The sequence below is a fragment of the Triturus cristatus genome, chromosome 4_2 (genome assembly GCF_964204655.1).
Source record: "Triturus cristatus chromosome 4_2, aTriCri1.1, whole genome shotgun sequence".
NCBI lineage: Eukaryota > Metazoa > Chordata > Amphibia > Caudata > Salamandridae > Triturus > Triturus cristatus.
In genome coordinates, this window is record NC_140586.1 from 922,918,028 (window position 1) to 922,931,708 (window position 13,681).

A 13,681-nucleotide genomic window follows, 5' to 3' on the forward strand; every position below is an offset into this window, starting at 1 on the left:
TAGGCCAAGTGCCCGCGACAGGAAACGGCCCAAAACGCAACGTGGACACACCACATTTTCACAGGGAAAACTGACCCTTTTTTTGCAAAGTGCCTAGCTCTTCCGGCACCTAGGGAAACCTAGCAAACCTATACATGTTTGAAAACTAGACACCCAGGGGAATCCAGGATGGGGTGACTTGTCTGGCTCTCACCAGGTTCTGTTACCCAGAATCCCTTGTAAACCTCAAAATTTGTCCAAAAACAACAAAGTAACCTCACATTTCTGTGGTGGAAAGTTCTAAAATGTGTGTGGATCCACAAAATTCCACCCACCCGCATTTCCCAAAGTCATCCGAGAAAAATGGTGCTTCACTTGTGTGGATGGGTCAAGTACCCACGACAGACAAGGGTCCAAAACCTATTGAGGCGACATCAAAATGACCTATCACAAAACAATCTGGTTTTGCAAGGGGGGTCACGTGGTTTTTAGCCCCGGGCTCGGCGGCCATCTGGGGAAACCTACCAAACCCACACAATTCTGAAAACTAGGAACCCGGGGGAGTCCATCAAGGTATGGCTTGCGTGGGTCCCCCAACATTTCCCTGCCCAGTATCCCCCGCAAACCTCAAAATCCCTGGCATCTAGGGTGCTTTCTGTTCCCCGGGGGGGGGGGGGGGGGGCAAGTTGGGGAATACTGCCATCATCTGGCCCCCGGGGGGGCAGAAAGACTGGAATTCTGAATTTTGTGGGGGGAGGAGTGGGGGCAGTGGTATGCCCATCTTGGGCAACCCCCACACCTAAATTCATCTGGGGAAAAAAGAACTGGTGTCCATGAGGGGCAGATTGGGGGCTACTGTCCCGATCTTCCCCCCAGGGGGGGCAGAAAGACTGTACCTTTGCCGCGGGGGAGGGGGCATTGGCATGCCCATATTGGGCAGCCTCCACCCCTAATTATAATTTGTTTTTTTAATCCCTGGTTTCTAGTGGGCTTTCTGCCCCCCCCCTCCCCCATGGAGGGCAGAAACACTAAATATGCCCAAATTATTTTGGGGGAAGCGAAGGCCCTTGCCCAAGGGGCCTCTCCCCTCTCTCTGGTGCCTAGATCCCTGCTTGGGGATCGCCCTCCTGGGGCAATCCCCAAGCGGGGATCCACTGGGGAGGGGCACCATTGGAAAGGGGAGATTCTCCCCTTTCCAACAATACCTCTCCCGTCTTTTTACGTGCTCAGGGGGCTGAGATAGCCCCCTGAGCACGTAGAAAGGGAAACTGAAATGAGCCTCTTGGCTCATTTCAGTTTTGGTTTCACTGAAATGACGTCAGCGCGACGCACGCGCTGATCGTCATTTCAGGGAAAGCTGGGGGGGGGGGGCCTCGGGAGCTGGGGAAGCGCTTCCCCAGCTCCCGAGGCTCTTGGGGGGTAAAGAGAATCCCTCTGGTGCCCACACCAGAGGGATTCCCTGGGTCCTGGCGTCAGACGCGCGGGAGCCGTGCGACACACTGGACCACTTATGCGTCGGGCGGCTCCCACGCATCCGACGCACCGAAAGGGTTAAAGAAATCTAAACAATCACAACTGAAGCCTCAGGTGGACAGGTGGGGAGGAGTGCAGCCACAAGCCCTGTTGACACAGGTGGACAGTCACCAGGACTGATGTCTCAGGGACACAGGCAGGGCGGGCAAAGTCACAGAGACTGAAATCTCAGATACGCAGGTAGGGAGCAGCGGAGTCACCAGGCATGAAGTCCAATGGAGATGGTACGGAAGGTGGAGGTAGTGAAAGTTTACAGCAAAGCAGCATTTTCAGTGGCAGAAGATCAAGACCTACAGATGGTCCCTTGGTGACTTTAAGGTGGTTGATTGAAAATGTCTACATGTAATACTTCCAGACAGCATAAGAAGAGGAGAGTTTTAATTGCTCAGTAACAAAATGGAAGGTTTATAGCGACTAGAGAAAGACAAAGGGAGTCCCATTTCATGAATATTTGGTCAGGCTATAAAGCCAATCTAAAGAGGGAATTGAAAATAAGAGAATTATTTAAGGTGTAAAAGATAAAAAGGTTAGATGACTAAAAGCATTGTTCTACTACTACTGAATATATTTTTCAAAACTTTGCAAATTGTCAGTGCTGCAAAATTAATTAAAAATGATGAGGACAAAAATGACAAACATTTGTTTTGTGGAAAGAAAATCCTGGTAACACTTTTAGAAAGAATTCTTTGTGAAAAACTTTTTTGTAGGGAAATTTAATCTTGTAGGGATTTTTGACTGAAGGTGAACTTTTGTGCATAGCTCTGGAGAGCTTGATTTCCTGTCCTATGCTGTTCTCTTGGCAAATCACCGGAAAGTTTCTGTAGGCTTTTTTATTTCTACCTCTGTGAACATGACAGTCACACGCGCCCACTGAGGGTGTCCTCATTTACATGGACTGTGATCCTAGTGCTTGGCTCTGAGGTCAATGGGGCCTGCAAGTACACCCCTCTTTTACAGAGAATGGCTACTGCCCTTTCTTTCCAGGCTGTGGTAGACTGACAGTGGTGGCGGCTTTACTGTATATTTAGTGGGATGATGTTCAAAATGGGGTTTCCAGTTGGCTAGGGTATGCAACTAAGCCAGGCAGAACCCACCACTCTAGTTAGGGTGAGTAAGTGACACATCAAAAAAACCTGTGCTCACCTCCGGTAGCTTGGCACAGAGCAGTCAGGCTTATCCCCAGAGGCAATGTGTAAAGCGTCTGTGTAACACACTCACACAAGGGACACAATAAATACACCACAAAAGAGACACCACACAGTAGTATTGAAAATACGTAAATGTATTGCATATAACCATAGACCAAATGACTTATATCACAAACACTATGCATACTATACCACACCAGAGTCAGTACTCATTATCCTGACAATGCAAGAATTGAGATGACATACATTTTAATTTCAGGGCCAAGCATGCATCCAACTCTGAAAAGATACACAAATCAAGAATACTATACTGTGTATTATATGCAAATAAGTACATGAGATACCAATAGACAGCACTCACATCACAGTAGGCATCCATGGATATAGGAGCACCTGCGCTCCTACTAGCAATTATATGGCAATTTCTGATTTAGGTACAGGCCTTCCAAACTTGTCTGCAGTCAGCGCTGGTGCACTTTGGTTCCAGTACTTATGGTATTGCCGGCAATTCCTGCAGTGCGGGAGGGTTGGGATCACACAGGTTTGATCCCAGCCAGCCAAACACAAGGTATGGTGAGCCAAGATGTGGGGCAATGTGTGTAGCCACTGCACACAACGCTTAAAAGAAAGTGGTGTACACAGGGGCGGTTTCTCCATTGGGGCTGTGGGGCTGCTCCCTTCTGAAAATTCCTACACATTTACATAAAAAAATATTAAATAGATCGATTTATTTAGAGATACGGTTGTATCTCTAAATAAATTGATGTATTTAAGTCTGAGTTGTCTGTTTCAGCCTGCCTGCCCCGCCTCACTCTGAAGCAGGAGACAGAAGCCAGGTAGTAAATCAACTTTCTGAACATGATGCACGACGCTGGGCTTTCTGTTTTAAAGCCCTTCATTGCCATCGTGGTCTCTGGTTGTAGGCACACTGTAGGCCAGTGACGCAATAAGCTTCACAGTTTCTGGCATAGGAGACATCATCCCTGCGTGATTTCAGACGTCCGTCATTCAAAGGCGTAGATCCCACCCTTTTGTCATACGTTGGAGTAGATGCAAGCACGTCTGATCCGGTGCCTTGTTCTCGGTAATGGTGATTGCAAGCTAATGCTGTGTTCTGTATATTGTGCCGACCCCTCATCACGCCAACTTCCCCCACTGTGACACCCCAGGCCCTCGCTGCACATTGCTCGCTCCTTCAGAAGTGGAGCTGCGGCATTTGCTCCCTTGTGAAATGGATCCAAATAAGGAGCAGGGTTCGCTCTTGTTCCCTTGCAAAACGGATCCAAATATCTGAGTCAGGCCCAAAGCGAGAGATATGTGCTTACTGTAGATCATGTGCTTACAGTGGCCAGTTCTCTGATGTATGACATTAAACCTGGCCCTGTGTACATGCCCTTAAGTTAACACTGATGCCAAAAACATGGATTACTTGCAAACGATGAATGTTAAAAACATCAAGGGAATGCATTTCAACGATTAAGTTCCTCTCTTATTTTACATCTTGCATTCCCCAAGAGTTAGCGATTTTATAATGTTGTTGTTTATCTGTATTTATTTCTTTGCATTCTTTGAAGCTTGAGCCATGCCAGGTGTTTATGAGGGGCTAAAGCCAAACAAAGTGCCTGTCAGTGGGTTGGCCTCTCTGCAGAGCACACAGAACAATGTTTGTGTATTCCATTTGCAACTGAAATTCTGTGGATGTGTGTGTGAAGGGGGTACACAGATGTCAAAATATTTGCAAGGCAAAAGTAAGAGAAATTATAGTGCTTAAATTTGAGGGAGTGTCGTGCATGTTGGGGGCAGTGAAGTGACAGAGATGCGAGGAAGGGCGTTCGGGGAAGAGTGAAAAGAGGATGCTAAAGAGGAAAGAGAGGGGGTTGGAGATGTGCAGATGGACAAGATATGCAGAGAAAAAAAGAGGATACGTATCTAACATAGTGTACACATAATTGAAGGCCAAAACTCCTTCCACAGGCCTCAATTCTATTTAATTCACAGACTCACTATTTCAGAATTTAAACATTTCCAATGCTATTATTTGTAAGAAATCTTTGTTGTTACTCATTTATCTTAAACAGCTAACACCCAGTGACAATGCCAATCACACTGACAGGCTTTAGGCGTATGTCAGTTGCTGTGCCATTTCTCTGGATAAAATTACATCTCAGAGAAAAACCAAAATTCCAGTTTGGTGGCACACTATAGTAATCACAGAAATGTTTTTAACATGTTTCTTTATATAGAGCACACACTTTTTTCATCTCACTCAAAGACCTGTCTGCACATATTTCTATATGACTGGTTACAGCCAGCAGCTGTGGGTGCTTCCCAAAGTCTGGTTGAGCATATTTTTTCAAAGTTAATGCTGCATGCAGTGCAAGACACTGGGCAAGCATACATTTTAAAGGGCTAAAGTTGTCATGCAGAACAATTTACACACTACAGTAACTGTTGTACAAATTAATGCAAGAAAACATGGGGCAGTTTTTAATGTGTTTTATATTTCAGGACTGTACGTTCCCACAACTTACTAAGCCTTGCTTTATCATTACATACATTTGCTTTAAAATGCACCATTTGCCTATCTTTTTTCATTTCTTTCTCAGGAAAGAGACTCCCCCTGGACTCCAAGTTTTGTCCCTTGAACTTGTTCACATCACTTGCTATATTAAAATCGTCCCCAACATTTACGCCTCACCACTTTAAAATGTCACCAGCCGCTACTGGTATAGCACCAGTATTTTGGGCACCAAACATGTGGCCGCTCCCTTCACTGGAGTTATGGTAGTCCTCGACTCAGCCTGCCGGCACATCTGCTGTTGGGAAGGAGAGGACCGGAGTGCAGTGAAGTGTGCCTCCAGTAAGCAAAAAAACACGTATGCTGGGGTATTGCGTCCCTTCCTCGGTACGACAATGTAGCCAGTGCCCAGAGGGCAGGGTAATTTGATTGAGCCCCCTTTGGGCCAGGGAGGCAAATGCGGCACGTCCCCTTGTTCCTTAGTGTGGTAAGAGCGGTCCTGGCATCCAGGAGAACCCGCTCTCTCTCCCTCTTGACGCAAATCGGCATTTGTCGAGGGAAGACGCCCGCAGGAATACCGGCAGGCCTCTAGGAAGGGGCCATCTTCTCCACTCACAGCCTCTCCAAGGACGCGGCTCTGGAGTCAGAGGCTGTTAACTTTCGTCATGAGGCTGACACACCCCTAGGTACTAGCAAATGCAGAGATGCCCTTCGCGACTCCTCTCCTTAGTATCAATCGTGCGGTGGGGGGTTGAGGGTCAAGTGCGATGTCATTGGAGTAGCGATGATTTTAGCCAAATGTTGGTTTCAGAATTGAAAAACAAAGGGCACTATCAAGCTATCTGGAGTAACGCTCAGCAGTTGCCGTTATTAGGGTGAACAATTAAGCACTCAACACACACTAATTGAAAGAGACAGCGCTCGCCAAGCGCTGTTTAAGGGCACTGCGAGGCCGAACTCAGAAGTCTACAGCCAATTCTGGGGCAGCCCGTCCCAGGAGAGTACTTGGGGGCACAAGGTGGGCAGGCAGGCAGGCCAGCACATCCACGCTAGCACACGAGTGGTAGTCCCTCCTTCAGCCTAGTAGTACACAGGCAGCAGGCCAACAAAGCGTTAGTGGTCAGCAAAAATGGTGGTTTCTCCTAGCAGTTTAACAGGGCTTGGGGACCCCATAGTCAAGGAGCAGCTGCAAGCAAGGCAACAAGCAGAAAATCAATCCATGAAGTCCTTTTTTGCCACCCAAAAGACAGCAAGTAGCAGGGCAACAACAGAAGAGAAGTTCAGATGAATCCTTTTGCAGCTCAGCAGTCCTTCTGGCAGAGGTTCAGTACTGGTTCCCAAAAGTGCTCTAAAAATGTGGTGTCAGAGCCCCTGTATTTATACTCCTAAAGTCTTTGTTCGGGTGAGGCGGTGCTTCAAACACCTTTTAGAAGTGCACAACACCCACATTCAATCCCCAGCTCCCCACATTCAATCCCCAGCTCTGGCTCCAGACACACTACAGGGGGGCAAAGACAGCAATGTGAAAGGTAGGCACAGCCCTATTCAGGTGCAGGTGACAACTCCTCAAACCACTCCAAATGCAGACCAGACCTACTCAGCCCAACTATGAGTCACCCATGAAAGGCAGGACACACCTCAAGCCCCCTTGTGACTGTCTACAGTGAATGCACATCCCCAGCCCCTCCCATTTTAAACCAGACATTGAATAGACAACCAGGCAGCTCACAAAGAGTCATAAGCACACAGAAATGCCCACTTCTAAAAGTGCCATTTCTAAACTAGTAATAACTAATCCGCTTTCACCAATGAGCAGGATTTAGTACTACTATTCCAAACATACCAAACATGGCCTCGCTACCCCTTTCATATCAGAAATTACTACTGAAACACATATCAGGAAATTCCCAATGCAAACCTATGTGAGGGGCAGCCACACAGCAGTGAGAAACCAAACAGGCTGTTTGTCACTACCAGGACATGCCAGACAACAAAGGCACATGTCCTACCTTTTACCTACACAGCACGCTGCCCATAGGGCTACCTAGAGCCTACCTTATGGTTGACCTGTATGGTGTAAAAGAGGAGTTTCAGACATGGCATCCGCTTTCACCAATAAGCAGGATTTATTACTACTATTCCAAACATACCAAACATGGCCACGCTACCCTTTTCATATCAGAAATTACTACTGAAACACATATCAGGAAATTCCCAATTCAAACCTATGAGAGGGCAGCATCGCAGCAGTGAGAAACCAAACAGGTTGTTTGTCGCTACCAGGACATGCCAGACAAGAAAGGCACATGTCCTATCTTTTACCTACACAGCACCCTGCCCATAGGGCTACCTAGAGCCTACCTTAGGGTTGACCTGTATGTTGTAAAAGGGAAGTTTCAGACATGGCAAACACTTAAATTGCCACATCATTGTGGCAGTAAACTGTGCATGTTGGCCCTGCAGCAGTAGAGGCCTTAGACAGGTTTGAAAGGCTACTTCTGTGGGTGGCGCAAACAGCACGGCAGGCCCAATAGTAGCATTTCATTTACAGGCCCTGGGTACAAGGGACTTGCAGGTAAATCAAATATGCCAAGCAGGTGTAGACCAATCTTATCAAGTTTACAAGAGAGAGAACATGCACTTTAGCACTGATCAGCAGTGCTAAAGTGCAGAGAGTCATAAAACCAACAAAAACAGGTCAGAAAAAATACAGGAGGAAGGCAAACGTTTTGGGATGACCCTGCAAAAAGGACCAGGTCCAACAGAGGGTTTTCTTCCTGGCAAGTCTGTGCAGTATCCTCGCCTGAATCCTCTTTTCCCCTCTATCATGTCTGGGATATGTGTGCTAAGAGCAAACCTGTTCACTGAATGACAATGGATCGGCAAGCTTTTGTGTTTGATGTAAACCAAAAGGACTCTGTTCTGCTCGATATTCTAGCTTCCCTGTGCCCCACTTAGTCCTTTCAGAAACTTGGTGGGTTGAGGTGCGAACCATTCCTTCTCTGCGTTTAGCTTCAGAGTTCCTTCTGCTGTCCGATAGTCAGGGCCTCCTGGTCTGGAGTTGATTAACATTCCTTCTTGTCAGACGTAGCACACATAGGTATCAATAGACAGGGGAGGAGGACTGCAAGTTTTCTCCATCACTGCACAGTGAATCGCAAGGAAACATGCATCCAGGATTAGAGGTGCGCCCAGAATTCAAAAGTAGCAGACAACTTAATTGGAGGAGCCTGTCCATCAGTGAATGATAAAAGTCAGTCTTCGCATGGCAGGGGATTGCTCAATGCTGTACTTTATGTCTGAATAGCCACAAAGTAGGGTGGTGGAGTAAGCAAAGGAGTAAATTCCAGGAGTTAGATTGGCATTTCCCCTACCAGACGATGGACCAGTGCTTAGGCTCTCTGTGATGGAGTGCCCGTGGAAAGGAATTTACCAGTCTGACCAAAGCTCACCAGGAAATGAGACTTTTGAGCATCCCAAGTAGAGAGCGAATTATCTGTGATGACTGTGGAAGGCCAACTGCTATGAAGCAAAAGGAGTCTCCAGGCAGATGCTCAAGATAAGGAAGCTTGCTTCACATCAACAAAGAGGGATACAGGGGAAGCTCCTTACTGTCATAGCAGGCAAGAGTGCTTTGAACTGACCCTCACATGTGCTGTGCAAGACTGTGAGTGCTTCCAGACACCATCTATTATTGGGAAAGAGCATCCTGTTGAAGAACTTACCATCTGAACCCTTGGTCTGTGCCCCGGGACCTGCCCAGGCTCAAGTTTGGCCTTGCTTCTCTTGCACTCCTCTAAAAGGATGCAGCACCGTCCCTATGGGTAGCCATGTTATTAGAAACTCTAGACTGCTACCAGAGAGCTCTGTGGTACACCCATTTTTGTGACATCTGAGAGTGTACAGGCATCTTTGACAGCCACTACCCTCCCATAGCTAGCGACCGTCCAGTAGCTGTGCCTAAAGATCGGGCACCACCAACCAGACTCCTGATGCCCGAAGAAGTGAGGGCACATCTGTTCCCTTTGGTGGTGGGACCATGAGAGGCCCCGGAACAACTGAGTTCATTTCAACTGCTGAAGCCAAATCATTGCAACAAAAGTACTGGTGCCATTTTTCTATCTTAACTGTTTTTATAGTGCCTAGCATCTGGGATCAGAACTCTCATAGAGACTTAGTGCTCACTGTGTACCTTAATTTTATGTGTATACTATTTTTCTTCTGTGTAGTAAAATACTTCTTTTATAAGATACTGCTCTGACGACAATGTTCCTATTAGCTGGTATTAGGGTGTAAACTGAATTCTGAAAGTCTAACCCACCTCACCTACTTGAGTGACCCTTGGACTGTTCGGTCTCGCTATCCTGAGAGCGTCAAGTGCTGGAGAGGAGTAACTGGTTTTCCATTTTGGGGTCCAGTAGGGCTGTGGCCCCAGGAGCTAGTGGTGAACAACTCCACTAGAGGCAGCTGGAGCCCAGTAACCCCTGGTGCCTCAGGAATCCGGCTCTCACAGTTGGAAATTGTGCAGAACTTCACATGCAGAATCTACATTTTGCGCCCATGTTATTCTTAGCAAATGAACTGACACACACATATGAATGAGAGGCTACTCTTACCCTTGTAGAGTAGGAAGCAATCATGGAAAACTGAAGGCTAGGATTCAGCTATACTTAAATTAAGGCTTTTTCTACCACCTTGCAGACATGTTAAATACCCTTGCAAAAGGGTCCCTAGGGCGGTAAAGTAGGTTAAAAATGATCTGAGTGATGGGCAGGTAAAGGAGCCTTCACATAGATGACACTTTGTTGAAAGAATGTAACTGTGTGACGTCTTAGGATGAGTTCACAGTCTGTTGTGAGTCAAACACACCCAGAATTAGTCAGCACATATTCCCAAGGAAGATCTTCGGGCAGCTTGGGCTGCAGAAGCTCACAATAAACTTGCATCAGAATGGGGGAGCCACCCACCCCCCTCAAATAAGCACTGCAAGTGATGACTGGCCATTGCAGGGTGGTTCGGTGCCCTTCCATAGGCGTGGGTTCCATGTTGTACCTCAAGGCAACATTTTAGAATAAAAATCATACTGCTGTGTCATGCGAGGATCTCCTTTCTGCTTCAAACTTTTTTTTAAATATAGGGCTGGCCAATTTGGTATATTGTTAGAATCAAGGCACAATAATTATTAAATATATCCATAAGAGATACCTTTTCCAACATATCGATTTCAAATTTGTCAAAGCGAAGTTTCGTATGTAACGAAAGATATGTTAAAACGGTTTACTATTCAGGTAGAATGAGCCTATCAACACAACATGATCAAATACAATTACATTATATCATAAAAAGTATTATTTTCGCAATATTTTAAAATTTCCTATCTAACTTTTAAATCATTAAATATAAAAACAACCAATCCCACTCATGCTTTTCAATTCCACTAAACTAAAGGGAAAAAAGGGAATCATTCATATATTGTCTATTATATTTGTTGTTCCTCCCTTCTTTTCATTATATTCCTCATGGCCATTTCTCATCTCAATAATATCATCGGCTATGTACACATAGTTTCGGCTTTTGATCTAAGGCCTTCATCAGGAAAGCTAGAGATTTTAAGGCGGTTACAAATACATTAAAAACTCCTATTCCTTACTCAGGTGTCTTACTTTCTAAGTAAATCAGGTCTCTTCAGTACAATAAAGTGCTGAATATAAAATGAAACAACAGCTCAATAGCCTTAATCTGCTGACCCGTTCTACATCCAGATACACATGCAGGAAGGATTCAACTTCTGTACCTGACTTGTCTATTCTCACTAATAATAGCTCAGTGATTCTGATCCTAATGCCATCCATATGTCATGTAGTTCCCTTTTACAGTAAACCCTCATTGTATCTTGTACCCAGTGTCCCACATGGACAATAGTTCTTCAAAATTCTCTCAGCAGTGTGTAACTCCCCTCCACTCCACCTGGCCCTCACGCAGGAACACTCTGAATGATTAGTGGGTTCCACAAAATCTGTATCACCCCACAATGTAGATGATATGGGGTATGCCCAACTAGTTTGGCCTAGTGCCATGCACATTGATGCAATCAAAGTGATGCCACATGGCACGGCCAGGTACAGTCTGCATATTTTGCAGATGATAAAAACAGTTTTATTATACAAATACCCCCATGGAAATAGAAACAAGTGCAATTTTGAAAAGCTGGAAGAATTATTCAGGCGGAGGTGAGTTGAATGTTTTGATGAATGGGAGAGGGGTGACCACAGAAACAATAATTGACAAAGTAAACGGCCTGGCTTCATGTGTCAACTCATGCAAGCACATACGTCTACCAAGGCTGTCTGCATACAGTAACACCATTTATTCAGACATTGCTGGTTGCTAACGGTGGGGAATCACCGCACTTTGGCTGCACTGCTCACATGCAATGTGGTCCCTTTGGGCCGCACCTGCACTCCCTCCTCCTACAACCTGCACCGTTGCACGTGTTGTGAGTTGGGACACACAACGCCCCCTCCAGCCAATCAGAACACCCCGTGAAAGGTGCCAATCTTGGAATACATCTCATCCGATCAATACTGGGCGTGCTTTTCAGAGCCATCGGACTGTGTAGACGCAGCCAATCAGGGCGCACTTTAACTAACCATGGGCGGTGAACTCTGCAAGTTCCGCCCAACCCTAGCAGACACCAGACAATTAGGGGCATATGTATCAAACACCGTATTTGCGATTCTCAAATAGCGATTTTTTGAGAATCGCTATTTGAGAATTGCAAAACGGGATGTATTTAAAAATTCGCACATATTTTGCGATTTCTTAATATTCCTTAATTGCGATTAGCAAATTGCGAAACCGCAATTAAGGAATACCTCCCCATTCATTCCTATGGGCCAGGAGGCCCATAGGAATGAATGGGAAGTAATTCTCAAATTGCGAATTGCAATTTGCTAATCACAAATTGAGAATAATTTCAAAGGTGCAAGGGTGTCATGATGACACCCTGATGCACCCCTGAAACGAACATGTGTGCGCATATGGCGCACATACATGCCCTAAGGGCATGTATGTGCGCCACATGGCACTTTGAAAAATGCCAAAAATTGCATTTTTCAAAGAAATCGCAAATTACCACCAACTTGATGTTGGTGGTAATTTGCGATTTCTTAAGGAGAATTCGCACAACTTGGGTGCGTGTTACATAGCATTTAAGGAATCGCAATTTGCGATTCCTTAAATGCTTATGCAAAATAAAGGAATCGCAAAATTAGCGATTCCTTAATAATGCGATGCGAAAATGTCACATACATCGCGTTTTGCGATTTTGTATTTTGCATTGCCCAACCAGGGGAGGCATTGCCCAACCATTCAAGGCATTGCCCAACCAGGGGAGGCATTGCCCAACCATACAAGGCATTGTCCAACCAGGGGAGGCATTGCCTAAACAGTCCAGGCATTGCTCAACCAGGGGAGGCATTGCCCAACCAGTCAAGGCATTGCCCAACCAGGGGAGGCATTGCCCAACCATTCAAGGCATTGCCCAACCAAGGGAGGCATTGCCCAACCAGTCAAGGCATTGCCCAACCAGGGGAGGCATTGCCCAACCATTCAAGGCATTGCCCAACCAGGGGAGGCATTGCCTAAACAGTCCAGGCATTGCCCAACTAGGGGAGGCATTGCCCATCCATTCAAGGCATTGCCCAACCAGGGGAGGCATTGCCCAACCGTTCAAGGCATTGCCCAACCAGGGGAGGCATTGCCTAAACAGTCCAGGCATTGCCCAACCAGGGGAGGCATTGCCTAACCATTCAAGGCATTGCCCAACCAGGGGAGGCATTGCCTACCAGTGGATGTATTACCCCACTAGCAAAGCCAGAGTTCAAGTCTAGATGTTTTTAAAGGTCAATCCAGTAAAGAAAAGAACGTTATCTTCACTCAAATACACCAGCAAGGGAAATCCGGAATGTTACTTTGTTTAATGAAGTTTGCATGACATCATTCACTAGGTGGTCTCGCTAAATATGCACATTTCAGGTGCACCGCGACTCACCTGTACTGGTAGTACAGCTTATGGGATAACAGTCCTGGGTACTCTCCGTCGCTCCACTCACAGGTCACGTGCACAAGGTCGGGGGTGGAGCAGTTCAGATACAGAACGTCTGTGAAAAGAGGATTAAAGAGGGTTCAGATAACTGGTGCAGGGGATACCACAAGCTATCCGTCATAGCCGAATACTGTAGAATGCCGGGTAGATTTTACATATCCGTGGGTGGGTTTGAAGGGGCTAGTTCTCTTCATGGCCCCTGACTACAGATTTGTTTGAAAAGCTCTACAACAGGCACCTCCGGGGCCAATGAGTAGCTCTGAGATTCACAGCGGCATTAGACCACCCACCCATACAAACGAGAGAAAGAGGAGTATGGCTGTTGCACCCTTCTCCTCAGTGTGCAGAAGCAAGAAGTGCGCCCCCTTGAGTATACAGGAGCATGCAGCTTGCAGC

General features: G+C 46.3%; 1 protein-coding gene across 1 annotated transcript in view; it reads right to left on the bottom strand.

The window, feature by feature from the left end:
• MPL (MPL proto-oncogene, thrombopoietin receptor) overlaps window positions 1-13,681 on the bottom strand; it is a 238,382-nt gene that overhangs the window by 91,401 nt on the left and 133,300 nt on the right. Inside the window, exon 6 of the mRNA XM_085602979.1 lies at window positions 13,232-13,340. Coding sequence (XP_085459105.1) covers window positions 13,232-13,340 — 109 coding nt within the window. The remainder of the gene's footprint in view (window positions 1-13,231; window positions 13,341-13,681) is intronic.